Source organism: Ammospiza caudacuta, chromosome 8 (genome assembly GCF_027887145.1).
Source record: "Ammospiza caudacuta isolate bAmmCau1 chromosome 8, bAmmCau1.pri, whole genome shotgun sequence".
NCBI lineage: Eukaryota > Metazoa > Chordata > Aves > Passeriformes > Passerellidae > Ammospiza > Ammospiza caudacuta.
Window position 1 is genome coordinate 17,988,176 of NC_080600.1, and position 20,568 is coordinate 18,008,743.

The window sequence follows — 20,568 nt, forward strand, 5'->3', positions numbered from 1 at the left end:
AAGAAATTGGCTTTTAAGGTTGTTTGGGCCTTACAGCAGTTTCTGTTGGTTTCAATTTTTTGTTGTGGCACATTTGGTGTAGATGAGAGAGCCTAAGCTGAAGTTGGAAATAAAAGCCTCAGTAACAAGTAGCAGTGAAACAAGCACCTTCATTAGCCTTCCTTTCAGTTACACTAACATAAATAGGAGAAAGCTCTGACAAGATCTTCTGTGTACAACTGTCGGTAGAATTTAGTTCAGCAGCCAACTCCTTAATTATTGGATTGTCTAGAGTCTGCAGCTAATTCTGCCCTTTATGGCATTGCTTTTTTTATGCAGTACATTGTTTTGGAAATAATACTGAGATACCAGCACTCCCAGTCTGAGATTTGAAAACAGTGTTTTTGAATCAGCTGGTATTTGTCACTATGTACCCAAATATTAGTAATGATTCAAAAAACTCAAATGAATTATTGAGTGGTTGTTAGACATGTTTAAAGTCAGTTTGTACAATGACATGATGAAGAAATACTGAAGCTGTAGGGCACATGTCTGGTCCTGTAAATCAACTTGAAAAGCAGAATCCACTGATTTGAGGGAGGGTTTGTCAACAGTTGAAGACCAACCAAGTGTTAGTTCAGAAAAATGTAATATCAAACCATACCTTTCATAATGAATGTCCCAATCACAATGAGTCACGGTTGTTTTCACCCAGACCATGAGTTCATGGACAAAAGCATGAAAAGAAACTTCTGTACTTGTGCATTTTACATCCTTATTTTAAAAGTGCCTTGCTTAAAGGTTAGTGATTACTTTTATTGACCTACACTGATGTGCCTTTGGTGAGTTAGTTAAAACATATCTCCAAATAATACCAAGAGAAACATGACTCTTGTTCATATGCATATAAAAAACTTGTATGAATTATTACTTAGAAGTATATAAAAGAGCAGATGTGAACCTCTCCATGTGCCTTGAGAGGTCCTGTATGGTTCTTAGCTAGACATTTAAAGGTGAGTATGGTGTGAAAGACTAAAGATTAAATATATCCAGACAAGGATTAATAAAAACAGTGAGTTAATTAAAGTTCTGTTAAGTTTTGGAAGGTTTTGAAACTGGGTTGATAAGTGACATATCCTTTTTGTTCTGTTTAAGAAAGATTGATAATCTGACAACATCCAAAGTAATTGTTTTACAAAGCAGGTGGAGGGTTGATAGAAATAGCACTTTTGGGGGTGAGGGAGGCATTGGAGCTGTCTGGGCCTTTTGTCATGGTGGGATTTTTGTGCTTTCCTTTTGGTGTAGATTTACAAGCAAAAGATAGTGAAGTTGTCCTTGCTGGGAAAGGACTGGCTGTCACACACAGCACTTTACTCACTCATGCTGTTTTGAGCTGCATGTTATCACTCCATTGAGATGCTCACTTACCCTTACTAAGAAATTTGTATTTATTCTTAAATTTATTATTATTGCTCATCATCCTGACAGTAGTAGCTTGCACCGTCAGACTGATTTGGCTGTGGGAATGTTGACAGTTTTATTTTTAAATATTTGTAAGAATTGAAAATTAGTTCAAGATATCTCAATCTAAAATTCTTATGAACCAACTCTGCTTAAAAAAAATTAAAACATTCTTTCTTCTGGAAGGTCAGGGAGGTCTGAGGTTATCTGGTGGCTGCACAGCTAGCCACTAAACAGAAAAAGGCTGCAGAAAGGATGGTCCATCAAGGAAGGAGAGAGAAATTATCCTTTTTCTCTGTGTGTTGTTCAGCTGCTGATGGGAGCAAAATGCTGTCTTGAGATTTTCTGGTATCTCTTCAGCCTGCAGAATGTCAACATTCACAGGCTTCTAAGGGGAGTGTGCCAAGGCAGCCAGAGCTGTGGAAGAACGTGTTGCTCAGCATGCCCTTGAACAGCAAAATCCTTTCTAGGGTAGAGGAGGGCCCTCCTGATGGAGGCATGTTGTTAAGCCTTTGATTATACAGAAAACTAAAGAAGAGCAATCAAACTCGAGCACCAGATATCATTTGGCAAACCATGAGGGAAATGATTGCTGGTTATTTGGCAGTGGGAAGGTAGCAAATGGCTGTGCTCTAGTTGTGCAGGCAACGAAAATACAGCTGGGATTATAACCCAAGGGTCAGTCTCTGCAAACCTGCTACTCCTTAGTACGTGCTAGGCACTGTCTTGAACTGATGCAAAACCCTCCACATTTAATATATGTTTTAAAAGATAGCCCAATAAAATGTAAATTTCATTCATAAAAATATGAACGTCAAAACTACCATTTCCCTGCCAGCAGCTACTCATCTGCTTGCACTTGTGTCATGTTTCATATAGCTTTGTATAATGTAACAGTTTCCTTTATGGTGTTGTGGCTTTCAATATATATGCATGCCTATGCTTTGAATACATAATTTAGATGACAATTGTAATGTGTATCTTTTCATCTCCTCACTACAGAAGTCACAGCTCATATTACACATTAGTGTTCTATGCCAATATCTTATTTTCATGGTGAAAGTTATTTTACCAAAACCAGTAGTGATGGTATTTCTTTTGACAGAACAAATTTAAATTTGATGGTATTGTGATTTATCACAAGCTCTCTTTTATTTAAGGGGAGTATCAGATATGAGCTCCGTGTTGGTTTTGATAGGTGATTTTTCACATACTTCTGTCACAGCTGAAATTCTCTCTGGCATTCTATTTTACCAGCTTTTCATTATTTCCCCTTACTGTTGTGGTTATGTAAAAAGGACAGTTGTTGTCGTTTAAATTTGCTTTTCCTTCTTACATGGTTCTCTTGTGTATGTCCATACTGGGAATATGAAGTAGTGAATAATGTTGAATTTCTTTTAAATGCAATCCAAGAAAAGTAAATTTGTCAGTTTATGCAGATAGTATAGATTGGGATAAATTGTATTTCAGTCTCACCTAAAAGTTTATTCAATGTTTAAGTTTTGTGTGCATTTTATATTTTGTGGTTTTAGCCTAGTTAGGTCTCATTACAGTCTTTTAAGGAGTACTTTTTGCAGTATGTAAGACATGTTTAAACATAGTTCCCAAACTTGGTTTTGAAGCCAAAGTAAATGAGGTCTTGTAGCGCCACATTCCAGTGATTCTGACACCAGAAGAGTATCTGCACTAATAATTTTTTGTATTAAAGTGGCTGGATTTTTATAGGCCTGCAAGAAGCAAGACTGGACTCTGACATGGAGGAACATTTCAAGGCACTAACAAATGTTTTCAGGGAATCTTTTTTCCTCTCTGGGAAAATAAAAAACCCAACCAAGAAAACCTGAAAAAGCAAGAAACTAATTTTGACAAAAAGTCAAATTATATTTTACAACAGACTCAATAAAACTAGTTTCATTTAATTTTGTTTAGTGTTTTATTTTTGTTTCAGGTTTCCTGCTTCAGTCTGTAGAGATACTTCTGCCTTTTTGTGTATTAAGAATTATGCCAAAAATTATCTGAGCACTTACACAAATCAAAACCCCCAAGTATTTTGAAATATTTGCTTAAGTGGACTTATGTATGTTTTAGGTATTTGAGTGAATGTGAAACATTCAATTTTCATCATATTTGCAGCCCAGTTTGCAAACTGAGATTTTTGTCCGGGATAAAACAACAAAGAAACCTTGTAAAGGTGACAAACCTGATTCATACCAGGAAAGTGGATTAAGGTACAGATAACAGATGAGAGCTGCATCAGCTTGGCCTTGTATGGCTGTGCTGAACTTTGCCAGATAGAAAGAAGGATCACTTTCTGCTGTCAGTGCCTCTCGCTGCAGGGCAAGGGAAGCCTGGGCCAGGCTGCTGATGGATGTGTGCCCAGCTGGTTTTGGGCTGATCAGCTCTTCTGCCATCCCTAAATGTTGAGGGGAAAAGGATGTGGGATGTTAGACAATCCAGAGTACATTTTTCTTCTCATTGTTGTAATAACAATTACGTGTTTTATAGTGTTGATTCTGTCAAATTTACAATTAAAGAGTCCTCATCTTGTTTGCTTTCAGATTCTTCTCATTCTTTTCATCGAGATGAGACCATCGTTATTGCCCTGGCATCTGTGTCTGTACTGGCTGTTCTCATAGCTGCTCTGTTCTTTGGATACAGGATGCTTGCAGGTAGGGCTTGACAATATTTTTGGCTTTGTTTTTTTTCCATTGTTTGTTTGGCTATTGCTCAGAGCTATACTTAGGTCTTCTGTTCTCCTCAGTCCTGTTATATGCTTGTACATAATGCTGCTCCCCTTTCTCCTCTCTGACATTTTATGTGATATTCCTTTTATAACAGTTTGGAGAGAGTTATGACTTCTCTAAGCTGGCATTTTGGGACCCATTTTTCTTCTACAAATCCTCTGCTCAGCACAGCTTAAGTGAGGTGGTGAACATGCTTTATAGTTATTGCCAGTGACTTTGAATTATCAAAATAGTTGTGTAGCAGATATCTGTAGTTTGTGGCTTATCAGCACTTCACTGCTCATTTTGCTGACTTTGAGAAGATTTTACAGGACTTCTTTTTACTTATTTCATCCTTGCCTACAATATGTAATTCTGCCAGGTCCCAGGTAAGTTGCATTTTTTTCACTTGGAGCATGTCCAGAAAGGAAACTGGCTGATTTCCTCCTCACCCTCTCCCCCAGGAGACCGTAAACAAGGTTTGCACAGCATGAACATGATGGAGGCAGCAGCATCAGAGCCCTCATTGGATCTGGATAATCTAAAGTTGTTAGAGGTAAATATTCAACTCAGTTATTAATCTTCATTTTTATTCAATATAATGCTTGTGGTCATATCCCAGGCATAGTTACAGAAATGAGTGTATCAGTGCTCCTGTAATATTTGCTTCTAAATCACAGCTTCAAGAAGAAATTAAAATTAAAAAAGGGTTATTGTAGGTACATTTTGTCTAATTTTTTTAGTAATGTTCTTGGCATTAGCTAGAACATGTTTTACCTTGAGAACAAAATAAGAAACTCTGGCAGGTAGTGGGGAAAATTAGAAGGTGCTATATTTCAGCATTGCATCAGAAGATCCATCTGTTTTGCTTGACATTGCTTGCTTTTAATACAGTGTCCTACTGCAGAAATTTAAAATTCTTTAGTAACACTCTTGGAAAATAGAATTTACTGCACATAGGGCAGTATGTTTTAGTATATGGTGCATTTCTGTGAAGTCATTCTTCCCTGTGGGGCGCTATCCAGCTCCATGGCAACTAGAGGCCAACCAGAACTTTCTGCTCAGCTTGGTGTTAGATATATCATCACAAAACTGCAAAATGTTATGCTTCCAGTTGGTATGCTTGATATAGCATATGGAATTTTTAAAACCTTTTAGCCAGGAAAAAATGAGTAGAATGACTGAGATGCAGAGTGGTGCTTTTCTTCTTTTTCCCAGTGGAAACCCCACCTGGAGATGCAGACTGCAGACATGCAGTGTGAGTTGCTCTAATGGTGACAGCACTGATCAGCAAAGAACCTTAGGTGCCTTCTGACACCAAAAAAGGACTTGAGGCAGAGTTTAGGAGAGTCTATCAGTGGGTTTTGTAGAAGTGTGCAAAGCCCCAGATGAAAGCACTTGTACTGATAATGCAGTCTTGGAGAAAGCTGTGACTTTCTCCAAGTCTGAAACTTGGCAGAGAGAAATGCTATGGTGTCTTCTGTCCTGCTTCTTGTATCCTAAGGAGCTGACCCCTTGCCTCCAGTCACAGGGTGTTGTAGGACAAATGTTTTAACCTGTGCTTGCCTTTGGACATCTCTGTGGGTAGATTACATTGCATATTCATACCTTGAATTGATTTGCTGCTGCTTTGTAACCCAGTGATATCAAAGGACTGAGAAACAGAAAGTCTCTCAATTAAATGGTACTTTATTTATAAAAACTTTCCTGTAAGACAATTTTATAATCTTTAGGAACATTACTTTTGTTATCCCTTCTGTTTTCTGTTCCTCCTCTATTTGTAAGTATTTTAAAAGTTTAAAAAATGGCTAATGAAATCCTTACAGTTTCATGTGTGGGTCTTCCTGAAAATTATTTTAAATAGGTGCTTAAATTCTTATGTAGTTGGAATTTTTTGAGCTTTAGAAATGAGGGCTCTTCTTGAAGGTGGCCCTGCATTTTGGCTTAGAGATTGCTTCTTTGTTCTGCAGTTACTATGGAGATGTGAAAGGCCATTCTTGAAGACTGTCTAATATAGTGGGGGCTAGAATAAATATTCACAGGTAGTCAGGAATTAATTACTCCCTTCTGTTAAAATCTTTTTACCTCTTTTGGCATCTATTTTGCACTACAAATGCATATTTTGTTACTACTAACCTGAAAGTTACAGCTTATAAACTGTCCTAAACCTAAAATATTTCCCTTAAAGTCTGTGATTTCTGGAGTGAAATGAAATTGATCACATAAAAGCTATAAATCTTTAGTAGGCAAAAGTTGTAAGAGAATTAGCAGCACTAAACAGATGTGTTTTATTGATTCTGTATATAAAAATACTGAATAGATTATTTATTATATATGTATGGGTATTCAGATTATAAATCAATTTAGTAAAGCCTATGTTGGCTTGTGCTGAGATTTCTAACTTCAAATAGCCTCTATGAAAGCATTCTATTCTAATTCTGGTTTTCATTACAAAATACTCGCTATCTTCATTGTTCTTACAGTGTAAGTCAGGATAAAAGTTGGCATACAATTCTTGTAGAGTGAAAACTCAGGTTTTGTCTTCACCTATTATTTTGTGAACGAATTGTTTCTGTTTTTCAGCTGATTGGCCGGGGGCGGTACGGAGCAGTGTATAAAGGTTCCCTAGATGAACGCCCAGTTGCTGTGAAAGTCTTTTCTTTTGCCAATCGTCAGAACTTTGTCAATGAGAGGAACATTTACAGGATTCCGCTGATGGAGCACGAGAACATCGCCCGCTTCATTGTGGGGGATGAGAGGTTCACTGCAGATGGCCGGATGGAATATTTATTGGTGATGGAATATTACCCCAATGTAAGTGCTTCAAGAAAATCAGTAGGGTTGGTTAAGAATCCTAAGAATAGCCACATGAAAAGGATGTACTTTAGGTTTTGGTGGTGCCTCTTTCACAGTAATGTAAAAATAATCCATATCAATGACAGTTTTAATGGATCTTATTGTGGGTTACTGTAATACCTTTTTAGACTTCCTGATTAGTGCTACCAAATGTAGTCTTACAAATTCCTAGCTCTGGAGTACTTGGTCTTGGTTTTGGTGCAAGGTTTTTTTAGTCAATTTTGTCTTTATTCAATGACAGAATTTGAAGAGCTGTTTTTACTTAAAAGTAATCTAATAAATGTAAAACTTCTTAATATTAAGACATTATCTCTGTCTTATGGCATTGTTCAATAGCTGTAAATAATGGGGTTTTTTACAGTGAAATGTAATAGATACAAGATCGTTGTCAAATGAGTTTATGGTACTATAAATCATGGTGACTTTTTATCCTGGTATCTTCTTTAAAGCTTTCTGTAGCATATACTGATGATGTAGGACATGTCTTAAGAAGGCAGCCTTACTTTCCAGAACCTTCAAATCTCATCAGCTAACTGAAGGCTTGTATTTCTCAAATTCATGGATTAGGGAACTTCATGCTCTGTGTGTGTACACACATATACAGAAACAGAAACCTTTAAAAAATACACAGTGTAAATGTGAATAGCTTTCCTGAAAGATCATAAAATGTATGTGGGGGATATATATATGAAAATGCAAAAAATGGTGTCTCAATTTATCTTGGGGGAGTTTTTTGCCTGTATATGGGAAAGAACCTTAGTTATTCAATTAAATAATTTTCTTCAAGCTTTTTAGTCTCAAGTAAGCAAACTTGTATTTCCTGCATAGTGTGAAGGGAATGGCTGAAGCCTGATCTTTTATGGAGGCCAGTATCTTTTATGGACAACAGCTGCTTATTTGAATAGCAGAAAGGAGCAGGACAGTGCTACATAGCAATAATGATGGCCTGTCTTAGGGTTTTTTAGGCTCTCTGCATATGATTGTATTGCAAGTTAAATGCACACATGTAAATACATGCCTTAAACATAGGTATGTATTTACACACTTGTGCACTATATACAAACTTAAGGCAGCAAAGCACAAATATAAAAAGTGACTTAACTGAAACTTCTAAGTGAGAACACACTCTATCAGGTCAGCTTGCAAGACAGGCATCTAAGAAGAGGTTGCAGAAACTGGAAGTGACCATGAAAAAGGTCAGTTGTGCCCATACCAGATGGACAGTGGCAAAGCATGCGATTCTGACAAAACTGGCATGTTTTCATGTAATAAAATGAAAGTTAAGTAAAATCAAGTGGGTATTCTGCTCCTAGGAGGCATGGCATAACTGTCTTCAGAGGTGATCTGGTTTTGCTATTTTCTTGAATGAAAGGATTTTCAGTTGAAATGTAATTTGATTGAAAATTGTGTCTTGTTGCTTATGTAAATAGGCTCTGTTAATGACCTGATTAAATGTACAGATGAAGCTTATGACTTCATATTATCAGATTCCTTCCCAATGTGGTATTAAGAACAGCAAGATTAGTCTAAAATCAATCCACTGTTGTTTGGAAGTCATTGGAAAAAGTGCACAGCAGGTGTAATTAATGCACAGTGTGATCTGTATTTTAGTGAGCAGATGTTCTGTTGTATGTGGAGTTAACAGCAGAAAAGGAAGCCTGCTGTGGCAGCCCTGCTAGAAGGGAATTCCAGTGTTCAAACTGGAGCCATAAATCTGATTTCAATAAGGACTAACCAATACAAGATGTGCAGATGAAATATTCCCCATCCAAAACATCATTCTCCGTCATAATACTTTCCTTCCTGAAAATAAGAACACATAAGCCAGGGGATTTTTACACGGAAAATTGTTCTTGGTGTTTCCTTGGTGAAAGCAAGACAGATAGGTTTGAGCCAGGTTGTGTTTTTATCCAAACATGCCCTCAGACCAAAGGAAATAGGGAAGTAAAAGGAATGCTATGTGCATTTATCAATCAGCATGCTGTTCTGATGGGACTTTGAGGTGTAGCAGGTCAGTAAGGGAGTCAGTTGTAAAGCATGATGTGGTAGGAAATATGTAATAGCCACAGAATTATCACCCCAGTAGTCAGACACTCTTGTCTCTTCAGAACAACAGAAAAAGTGTTCTAAAACACAAATAGAATCTCTGGTTGTTTAAAATATCACTTTTATCAAAAGTTAAAGTCAGAATGAATATCCCCAATTTAATGTGTAACTCATGACTCACAAGATAGTCTTAAATACAAATGTATCTCCCTCTAAATCTTGACTAAAAGTCTTCCTGGTTATCATTTTAACTTCACTAAAAGCATAAAATCACAGACTTCAGCTGGCTTAAAAAACATCTAGTGGTGGGCAGGCTCTGCAGCAGAAACATCTTGAAGCTGGTTACAGTGAATACTTGCCAGTCACCTTATGACAACAGTCCTGTGGCCTCCATTAGAATGGGATGAAATGTCAACCCACTAAGCCAAGAAAAAAAAACAAAGCTTAAGTAATAATGGTCTAAAGCCCACATTTTAGAAACCCAGGCTGTTATGTCAGCAATTACCTTTATTCTGTTCTGCAATAAGACTTTTATAATTAATATCATTTTTTCTAGAGGCAGTCCCTGCTATTCTGTGATAAAATTCATATTTCACTTTAGAGAAATGAAATGGCAGCACTGGAATGAAACTTCGGTGAAATACTGTGTTTTAAAACATATGGGTAAACTCAAAAGCAGTTACAGGTTTATACCTTTTAGAAGCAGTGGATAAAATTGAGTCTCCAAAAGATTTTGAGTTATTCTACTGGATAATGATTTTAATCTGTGGGGTTTTTTTTGTTTTTTCTTTTTCTGGGGTTCTTTTCAGGGTTCTTTGTGCAAATATTTGAGTCTCCACACAAGTGACTGGGTGAGCTCCTGTCGTTTGGCTCACTCAATAACGCGGGGCTTGGCGTACCTGCACACGGAGCTGCCTCGAGGAGGTAAGGCCAGGAAGGGATGCAAAGGTCTCAGTATATTCTTATTTCTGTCAAGTCATAGATTCCAGCCTTTCTTTTATCCTACTGTGAGTAGGAATTGATGAATGTAGATAGAGATTGCTCAGAACTTCTGCTCTGTTCCCTGCTTGGGAACAATGCTGTGGCTCTGTGGCCCTTGTGTGACAGCCCTGGGTCCGAGGTGGGAGAGGCAGGAGGAGGCAGAGCTGTGCAGTGCTGCTGTATCATGGCAACAGATTACTGAAGAGCTGAAGCACTGCCTGCCTCTCTGGCAGAGGGTAAACAGATGAGGTGTTGTCTGTTTTTGCAGTTCAGAAATCACCAAAGCAATTTTTAGTTTGTGTGTGAACCGTATGCTATCAAATTAAATATTCTAACCCCACTGTAGTTTTATTTATCATGTCTCTGGATTTTTGTTTGAGAATTTGAGCCTAATCTTTGCTGTGTACAAACAATACTGCTGGATTTTCTGGTACTTTATTAGAGTACTAGCTGTGACAATGTATTGATTGGGATCTATCTATATCTGCATGCATGCTTCACCCATATTTCAGCAGCTGAAGTATCATAATTATAAAGTAGATATTCTGAGATCTATCAGGCTGCAGAATATGGCCTGGCACTGAAATGTTAGGGTTTTGGCAGTAAATAAAAGGCTGGTTTCACTATATCTCCATTGAGGTGCTAATGTTTGGATTAAAATTTCAACCTATATATCTCAAATCTTAAGCATAAGCACTAGCAAAGAATGACAACTAAAGATGCTATTAAAAGTGCTGAAAATACTCATATCAGTATTCCTATGTGCCATTGAAGCTACAGCTATCATCTTAACTTCATCATTTTGAGAAGTGCAGACAGGTGTGTCCATTAGCAACCAGAAAATGTGTAAGCTTTCCATCATAAAGGAGAGACAGCCACAGTCTGTGAATGCTAGGAGGGAACACATGGAGTAGAATAAATTCCATACTAAAATGAGTTCTGTACTGCTGGCTGCTTTACTAACAAAATAAATTAAAAATAGGAACAACTGAGATTATTCTTTGGAAAAGGTCAGATCCATTGCAAGATGAACATGTTCAGACTCTCTGGAATAATATTGTCTGCATACCTTGTGAATAAGTGCCAGTGATAATTCCAATTGTAATGTAAATAGTTGGTACTGCATTTGACACAGGAGTGTGGAAGTGACAGAGAGTATTTGGAATGGCTGTTGGGGCTGTGGCAGCAGGTCTGTGTTTAAGTGTACAATGTCTCCACTGCCAAAGTCGTGCTGAAATACCCCTTGGCAAGAAGAGTGTTGGTGAACATTAGAACTGTGTATGGCAGTAGCCTAATATATCGTATAGATACAGTGAAACTCTGGGTGCCAGTCAGTTTTCTCTAGGAAGCTTCCTCTGGAGCTCATTATAAAGAAACAAAAACATTAGCCTTCTAAAAAATAAAGTGATTCCTTTTTTCATAATAGCTGAGCAGACATAACGAGGTTCTCTCATTTTGCCAAGCAGTGGAATTGCTGAAATGGTAAAAGCACTTGTGTGTGTCCAAACAGAGCATTACAAACCTGCAATATCGCATCGTGACTTGAACAGCCGCAACGTGCTGGTGAAGAACGATGGCACGTGTGTCATCAGTGACTTTGGGCTCTCCATGAAGCTGACTGGGAACAGGCTGGTACGACCTGGTGAGGAAGACAATGCAGCCATTAGCGAGGTGAGTACAATGGTTGGATGAATGTTCAGCTGGTACAATTTCTGTAATGAGAAATGCAGGATGGGTGAGAAGGGGCTGAAGCCTCCCCAGGAAGAAACTGGTTTTATTCTCAAAATACTCATCACAAACCTGCCATTTTGAAAGGCGATAGATTGGCAGATTGAAGTTTCTGTGTGAGGTACGAGAAGACACAAGGTAAGTTTGGTTGCCATGTTCTCTGTGATTATGTGGTACAGGTCCCTTTGGTTTTGTACTGCAAATGCTAACTGAAGACCAAACATTCTTAGGTTTTGTTTTTAATTTTTGGTTTTGGTGTTAATTTTTCTGAAATAGTGACATACCACATTCTGCATCTGCTGCTTGACATTTGATACAGGCTACGGAAATACAGTGAGACTGTTTTAAATAAAGTACCTATTAGTTCAGTGTAGTTGTTATCTGTGCTTTTACAGAAAAACTTAATATGTCATTCAAAGAACATGCTACACAGTGCTAATCACTCTCCCTTAGAAATCAAGTGCTAAATTGATAATATGGAGTGCAGAAGAGCTCCATCTAGATCTTTCCATACTGATAAAAGAAACAGGGAAACTGCTGGTTAAAATTCAGGGTTGTAGAATAGTCCTTTGACAAAATACTGTCCTACAAGTACTGATGAGTAAGTGCTCTACTCTACCACATATCAGAGTGAAAATGAATAGGTATCTTCCAAGACTGTTAATAACCTTTGACTGTGGGAGTTGTAGGGTGGAACCTTCCTGACAGTCCAGGAATAGAGAACAAGTTTCTTATTCAGCAGGATCCTCTTCCTTATGATACATACCTTGGTGTTTAACAAAGCAACTTGAAAAAAGAAACACTTCAGCTATATCATATTTCATTTGAGAACATTAAGTAAGGGACAAAATAATTTTGTTTTGGTACATACAAGACAGTGACAGAGTAGGGGAAAGGTTTTGTTATGACTAGACTGGTAAGAATCTAATAAACTGGGGACATTGATTAGGAACAAGCTGTGTTTTCCTTAACTGTAGAGAATACCAAGCAGAATAGGGCACTAAAAAACTTAAATTTGGAAATTTCTTCCTGATGTGAAGCTCTGATGTGATGTTTGCCCAGGTTGGTACGATTCGCTACATGGCCCCAGAAGTGCTTGAAGGAGCAGTGAACTTGAGGGACTGTGAATCTGCCTTGAAACAAGTAGATATGTATGCTCTGGGCCTGATCTACTGGGAGATATTCATGAGATGTACAGACCTCTTCCCAGGTAAGGAAAAGAACTGCAGAAAACCGTAACAATAGGAAGTGGCACCAGCGCCCAAAGCTGCTCCCGAGCCCGAAAGTGCACAAGGGAAGCCGTTCCCTCAGCTGCTTCTGCCATTGAGTCGGTGCCATCTAGTGTTCGAGGTGGTGCTTGTCAGGACATCGGGGGGCGAGGTGTGGCTCCTGCCCGAAGGCTCGGTAGGACCTGTTCAGGCGGTTCGCAGGCCTCATGCTAGGTGCCTTTTGAGCATTATTATTGTTGTTAGTATTACTGTCCAGAGTTTAAAAACACTGAGAGTTAGGCTGATGGCAAAGGCAGTGTTTCCAGTTCTGAGAACTGATAGACGTGCTTGAAGTGTCTTTCAGACTTTTCACCATGAAAACATGCTGTGACTTAACGTAGCCTTTAGTCAGTTGTACTTTTGTTTGTGATAGGACATTGAAAATTGAGGGAAATCCTGCCTACCTGTAACATAAACAAAAAAGGAAGTGGACTTAAAATTTACGCATGAGATTGGTGCCACATGCACCATCTTCTGCCCAAGCTCCAGCATGTAGAATGGATCTGAAATGCAGCATAGTCTCTGCAGTCACACAGCTGTACTTGGTGTGCAGAGGCTTGTAATCCTGCTGGGCTTCCTCCCAAATGAAGTACATGAACATCATCAGTCAGTGGCATTTCACAGAAAGTTGGTGTCATCTTCAGGCCCCAAAGACATTCCAAACGTGCCACTGAACCAGCACAGTCTCAAGATGCTATCCTTTGAAAGGTTGCTGAACAGCACTTAATTTATTTGCAGTTAATTCAGCTTTTTTGGACGTTAGACTTTGGGGAAAGTGGGGAATATCTCGTTAGTCAGCAACTTTGATAATGCCTTTCATCAACTGAAGGCCTTTGCTCTGCCTTTTAATCTGTGATTGATTTTATTTCCTTTCTTTCTTTTGCTAACAGGGGAATCTGTGCCAGAGTACCAGATGGCTTTCCAGACAGAAGTCGGAAACCATCCCACTTTTGAAGATATGCAAGTCTTGGTGTCTAGAGAGAAGCAAAGACCAAAATTCCCTGAAGCATGGAAGGAGAACAGCCTGGTGAGGGAGAATATTTTCAAAGAAACAGTGATTTAACCAGCTTTAGGGTGTACTCATTTCTTAAAAGCAGTTCTTTAGGTTTTGGGTTTTTTTCCTCTTTATTAGTATTTAAGGATTGAGAGCTGTTTCTGCATGGACTTCTCAAATACTGAATTCAGTTTTTAAAAGTTATTGACATGAAAGATAGATTTCTTTTAAGGAAAAATACTATTATTGTTGTTGCGTGCTGCAGTGTGATTACCAAAGATAACCTGTTACATTAATTTCAGACATTGTCTGTAGTATTGTGCATGAAGTGCTCATGTGTTCTCTGTGAATGAGAAACACAAAGCCATTTTTTGCCTTTGGATATCTTATAAACGAATAAAACTGAACTAGGATACCAACTAAAATAGCTGGCAAAAACATCAATATACTCTTCCAAAACTAAAATTGGTAAACATTGTAATAAACTTTTTTGAACTTGTATAGACCCCAAGATTTGCAGAGACTAAAGCTTTTAGAAATAATTTCATTTTAACTACATAAAAGATTTTATATGGCTTCATTTGATCTGCAATTTTTTTCTCAAGACTATAAACATTATAATATTGCTTGTTGTTTTGAGTGAGTGTAGCTATGGCTTAGAACCTTGCTGCTGTGGGCCAACAAGTTAGAGCAAGTCAGCTGAACTCTGGTGAGAGTCTGTGCTTCTTTCATGTGCAGCAAAGTTCAGGCAATGTGAATCCCCTTGGCTTAGAGGGGGCTGTTTGTCTTTTATTACGAGCAAAGTGCAGTGCCAACAGTGACTGGGTTCCACCTGATACAAGGTAACACAGCTGAATTGCAAGTGTGAAAATGGCGTGTTTGGCTGTTATTTAGAAAGATACTTCTTGTTTTTCCCATATTGAATGATGCCCATCAATCTTCAGAGGCTTTGGTGGTTGATAAGTTTGTAGCTGCTGTGCAGACCAGGAGGAGCCCAAGGCCTCACCTGGTGTGAATCGGTAGGAGCCTGCTTTCAGAGGAGCATAGCCTGCAGAGGTGCACTGCAGTAAAACATGTTGTAACCCAGCTGAGAGCTTCCAAGAGAGGTGCTTTTATTGCACACTTTGGCCACCCAGTCTCAGGGGCAAAGGGGGAAGAGGAAAAAAGATAAATCAGTGCCCAAACTATATAGGAAATCAAACAACAGCTGTTTTAACTATAGCCATGTTGACAAATGTGGCGTTGGAAGAACCAAGCTTGACAGCTGTTTCTGAAGACAGTTAATACTGAAACAGTTCAAGGTTTGTTTTGTTTTGCAGACTGCCATTTTAAATGTTAATTATGTTCTAGCAAGCTGATAGGCTCCAGCATTATTAGATGATCCCCATATTTAAAATGCCTAGCACATTCTTGTGGTGTTACTAATCTTTTTTCTGTATAATCAAAATGGTGATAACTCCAGCTCTAAGAATTTATCTACACCATTTCTTTAAGAGAAAAGAATAATAATCACAGGGGTCAAACAACTTCCTCCACCCTATGCCAGTTTAGGATAATATCTGAATGAGCACTCTAGGGCAGATAGTGTAGAAAATTAAGCTCCAGATAACCTCACTGTGGACCCGCATCCTAACCTCCTGTATCTAATACATGGTCAATACATAAGCCAAGAGGGTATTGGCTTATCCCCTGTGTGATCTGCTGTGGGAAGGGAGATGAAAGGTTTGCTTGTGGGGGAGCTCATCCCCACCTGTGCAGCCAGAGCTGCATCACCAAGCAGCAGTGCTTGCCAGATGCAAGCCGTGCCAGGAGCTCGCTCTGTGGGCAAGGAGCTCTTGGCTCGTGCTCAGAGCTGGTCCTGGCTTCCACTGCCAGCAGAGCATGAGGCAGCTCTGGCACACAGACAGCCAGCAGAACTCACTGAATGCCTTAGTGCCCAGCTGGGACTCTGCACAGTCCTCAGTGCTGGGGAAGTTAAAGCTGGGCTGTATATGGGAGCTGTGCTGGCAGACCAGATCCTCTCCATGGCCATGGGCTGGCAGCAGGGGCCCAGAAATGTCTGCCTGGCTTTTGTACTCCAGATAGAGGGCAAACAGGAGTGTTCAGTGCTCATGATTTCAGTTGTTTCCTCTCCAGTTCCCTGAGCATATGGCAGCACGTTTTGGAGGTCTTGAGCTCTAATCCTGACTGTACAGCTCATCCCACAGTGTGATGCCAGGAACACGTGTATGTTTCTGTTTCTCCACCTGTAAAACAAGTGCAAGAAAAATCTCCTCCCACGGTGCAGACAAATTCATTGATATTTATGAGACATTTGGATGACACTGTGGTAAACAGGAAGACAAGGATGATGAAGTGAGCACAGCTGTTATTTGCATACAGTGTAGGGGAGCAAAGCAGTGACCATTAGCAGAACTGTGAGAATAACCATGGCATCATTTCCAGAATATCAGCAAACCTTAGTACACAGCTCTCATAAGGCAAGGAGAGTGAGCAGAGCATGCATCCATCAGAGGGCTGGCTGAAGGCTGTATGGACATTGGTGAATGTAGCTTTTGCTAAGTGTCTTCCCAGTTGATGTGTGTATGTGACGTGTGTTAATATTAAATTGCACATTGCTAGTATTAGGTTAAATTAGCTTTGAATGAAATTGTGTATCTTCTGTTTCTCTCTTTCACCAGCTTGTGACTGTTTTCAGGCATGCAGAATGCTGCCATAAAACAGTAAAATAGAACAGTAAAAAGGTAAAATAAAATAAAACAGTATAAAGGTAAAATAACTTAAAGGGGTTTTGTCTCCTGGCAGGCTGTGAGGTCACTTAAAGAAACTATTGAAGACTGTTGGGATCAAGATGCAGAAGCTCGACTAACAGCACAGTGTGCTGAGGAGAGAATGGCAGAGCTTATGATGATTTGGGAGAGAAATAAATCAGTTAGTCCAACAGTCAATCCTATGTCAACTGCCATGCAAAATGAGAGGTAAGAGGAGAGCACATTTGGGTTTAGTCAGCAGGGAATGCCCAATGCAGCGCTTGGCTCACTCCAGGGCAGAAGCTACAGCTTGCTGCACCCATTCAGTGATGTGTGTTACATGACCTGGTCTGCATATGGGTATTGCATGGCATAATCCCAATTGCTTGTGTTCTTAAGATCTCCTGTGTGTCCCCAGAATTCAGGCACCTTTTATGTATACAACTGTATTTCTCACAGAGGGGCCTTTTAAACTGAGCTTAGGCAAACTGTCCCAGCAGGCTTGCCATGATGGGAAATGACAAAGTGAATTGTCTTTAAGTACACGTGCTAAATGATGCATCAAACTTCTGTTAAAGTGTTCTGCTAAAAACTCTGTATTTGCAGTCAGTGTGAGTTCAGGAAATTACCAAGTCTCAAACCTATAGTTTTTCAGTTAACAAAGTGCAGGGCCATTGTTTAAGTTGTTCTTCTGACCACAGCAAGAGAAGTGCTGCATGTTCTCTGCTTATATATGATCCAGAGGGAATGACAATTTGCAGAGCTGACTTCAGGGCTTAATAGTATACTCTAGAAATCCAGATTTGAGAGAAGAATAATGTTGTTATATATGACACTGTTCATTGTCATGAAAAAAATACTATGTTCAAATCATAAAATACTTAAATTGTCAAAATAGTAGCATTTTCATGGGTTAGGACCTTGTGACATTTTCCCAGAATCACTTTCTTGATTTAGTCTGTTGGGTTTTTGTTGACCTTCTTCACCATCACTTCTCTGCATCTAGAGCAGAACCTTAGCAGTTGTTTGCCAACTGGACAAACAGCATAGTGGACAAATAGAACATTACTGTTCTCCTAGGAGATAACATCTATAATGAAATTATGCCCTAGTAAAACCAATTTTCTTTTCAAGGAAGTTGCTGAAATACCTCAGTTTGTACAGTGTCTATGCTTAGTTTATGCATGAAAATAAACAGAAAGACTGTTAAATGAGAGACATTATAGTATGAGGTGATTTTTACATATATAGTCTTAATACCTCTTATTTTTTCCTAAAGGAATCTGTCGCATCACAGACGTGTATCAAAGATAAGGCCATATCCAGATTATTCTTCCTCTTCCTACATTGAAGATTCAATCCACCACACTGACAGCATAGTAAAGAACATTTCTTCTGAACATTCAATGTCCACTACACCATTGACTTCAGGGGAAAAGAATAGAAATTCCATTAACTACGAGCGGCAGCAAGCACAAGCTCGCATCCCCAGTCCCGAGACAAGTGTCACCACTTTGTCCACCACCAATACAGCTGGCCTCACTCCCAGCACCGGCATGACCACCATCTCCGAAATGCCTTACTCGGATGAAACAAACTTACACACTACAAATGTCATGCAGCCTGGTGGGCCCACCCCTGTTTGTCTGCAGCTAACCGAGGAGGACTTGGAGACAAATAAATTGGATCCAAAAGAAGTGGATAAGAACCTGAAAGAAAGCTCTGATGAGAATCTGATGGAACATTCACTTAAGCAGTTTAGTGGGCCAGATCCACTGAGCAGCACTAGTTCCAGCTTGCTTTACCCACTGATAAAACTTGCAGTAGAGGTGACAGGGCAGCAGGACTTCACACAAGCTACCAACGGTCAGGCGTGTTTGATCCCGGATGTCCCAGCTGCTCAGGTCTATCCTCTACCCAAGCAGCAGAACCTACCGAAGAGGCCCACTAGCCTCCCTCTAAACACCAAAAATTCAACCAAGGAGCCACGGTTAAAATTCGGTGGTAAGCACAAATCAAACTTGAAGCAAGTGGAAACGGGCGTAGCCAAGATGAACACTATCAATGCTGCAGAGCCTCACGTGGTGACGGTGACCATGAACGGGGTGGCTGGCAGAAGCCACGGCATGAACTCTCACGCTGGCACAGCCCAGTACGCCAACGGCACAGTGCCCTCTGGCCAGAGCAGCAGCTCGGTGGCACAGAGGGCCCAGGAAATGCTTCAGAACCAGTTCAGTGGTGAGGACAGTCGGCTGAATATCAACTCCAGTCCCGACGAGCACGAGCCCTTGCTGAGGCGGGAGCAGCAGGTCGGCCACGATGAAGGTGTCCTGGACCGCCTGGTGGACAGGAGGGAGCGGCCGCTGGACAACGGGCGAACGAACGCCAACAACAACAACAGTAATCCCTGTCCAGACACTGCTGCAGCCAGCATCCAGAGTGTAGTGAGAAATCCTGGGCAGACCCAGAGCAGACGAGCACAGAGGCCTAATTCGCTGGATCTGTCAGCCACAAGTAGTTTGGATAGCAGTAGTATGCAGTGTAAGTGCCTGCAGGGCTGAACGGTTTCCCTGACACCTCTCTACCTAATAACTGCATATATCTGCTCAGAAATTATTTCTGTCTCCCGTTTCTCCTCAAAGCATACTCATTAAATCTCATATGAATGTAATTTCCGTCAGCACAACCTCTGTCTTTTTGATACAGTCCTGTCTCCATCATTTCCAGTATATTAGATCACTATCATCCTTCTACATACACAGAATAAATCTGTCTCTTTCTAACCCATCCACTCTGTCTCTAGGTTAACTTTCATTATTCCTTACAAGGCTTCTACCTTTGGTAGCTGCAAAGCATATTGGAAAAGTGTCCTTTTTTTTCTGCAGGGGCACTTTAAACCTTTTTTTCCTTACTTTTCCTCATTCTTTCAAGTGTAGCTGTCTCTAAGATGCATTGATTAAAATCATTTATTATAGTAACTACTTATATGCTTCATGATTTTAAAGCAACTGATTTTACTGCATTAGCCCAGCCTAAATGGACAGTCAGGCATTTTCTACTTTGCTGTCCTAGCTCCAACAATTAGAACAATTCTTCATCAGTTTGCCATGTACATAAATATTAATCCATGTAAATAGAGAAGGAATTGATTTTAATAGTTTATTTCAGAAAAACTTCCTTGAGAGTTTTATGGCCAGAGGTCTAAGAGGTTGCAATGGGGTTCTCCTTTTTACAGTAAGAATGTAATCATGTAGTTATAGTTAAATTAGGTACATCCTCTGGATTTGAGCCTGTTTGAGCTATTGGAAAGATCTCCTGGTGTCCATTTTAAAGAAAATATATTTCCAGAAGTCACTGTAGTCTTGAAAGGTGCTTGCAAATCTCATGAGTGTGTTTAGGAAGATGCTGTGATACTAGTGGAGTAAACTGGATGCCAGGCATCTTTGGAAGTAAAAGGTTTAAAACCAAACAAGAACATATCTTTCAAGAGATGTAATTGAATATTCAGCAATGGAATGTTTAAGCCTTCCTTTTAAGTAGGAGACCTTCATTTTTGTCTTAACATGTTGATGTGAGTTGAAATCTTACCAAGATAAAGAAAAAATATTATTGCAGTGACTTTCTTTAATTGAAGTTTAACTTAAAAGAAGGGGTTGTATAAAGTTTTTTTTTAACAATCAGATATCAACTGCTGAAGTATTATCACTGTTAAAGTTGGTTCTGCCAGTTTTACAACCCAGCATTCCAAATCCTGACTTAATGTCTTAACAGAGAATGGACTA

The 20,568-nt window shown here is 39.5% G+C and overlaps 1 protein-coding gene across 2 annotated transcripts in view; it reads left to right on the plus strand.

The window, feature by feature from the left end:
• BMPR2 (bone morphogenetic protein receptor type 2) overlaps positions 1-20,568 on the plus strand; it is a 104,116-nt gene that overhangs the window by 75,587 nt on the left and 7,961 nt on the right. For both annotated transcript variants that reach the window (XM_058810009.1, XM_058810008.1), the window contains exons 4-12: positions 3,999-4,109; positions 4,628-4,719; positions 6,747-6,977; positions 9,875-9,989; positions 11,557-11,717; positions 12,837-12,984; positions 13,933-14,069; positions 16,842-17,014; positions 18,066-19,327. In XM_058810009.1, the coding sequence (XP_058665992.1) occupies positions 3,999-4,109; positions 4,628-4,719; positions 6,747-6,977; positions 9,875-9,989; positions 11,557-11,717; positions 12,837-12,984; positions 13,933-14,069; positions 16,842-17,014; positions 18,066-19,327 (2,430 nt within the window). The remainder of the gene's footprint in view (positions 1-3,998; positions 4,110-4,627; positions 4,720-6,746; positions 6,978-9,874; positions 9,990-11,556; positions 11,718-12,836; positions 12,985-13,932; positions 14,070-16,841; positions 17,015-18,065; positions 19,328-20,568) is intronic.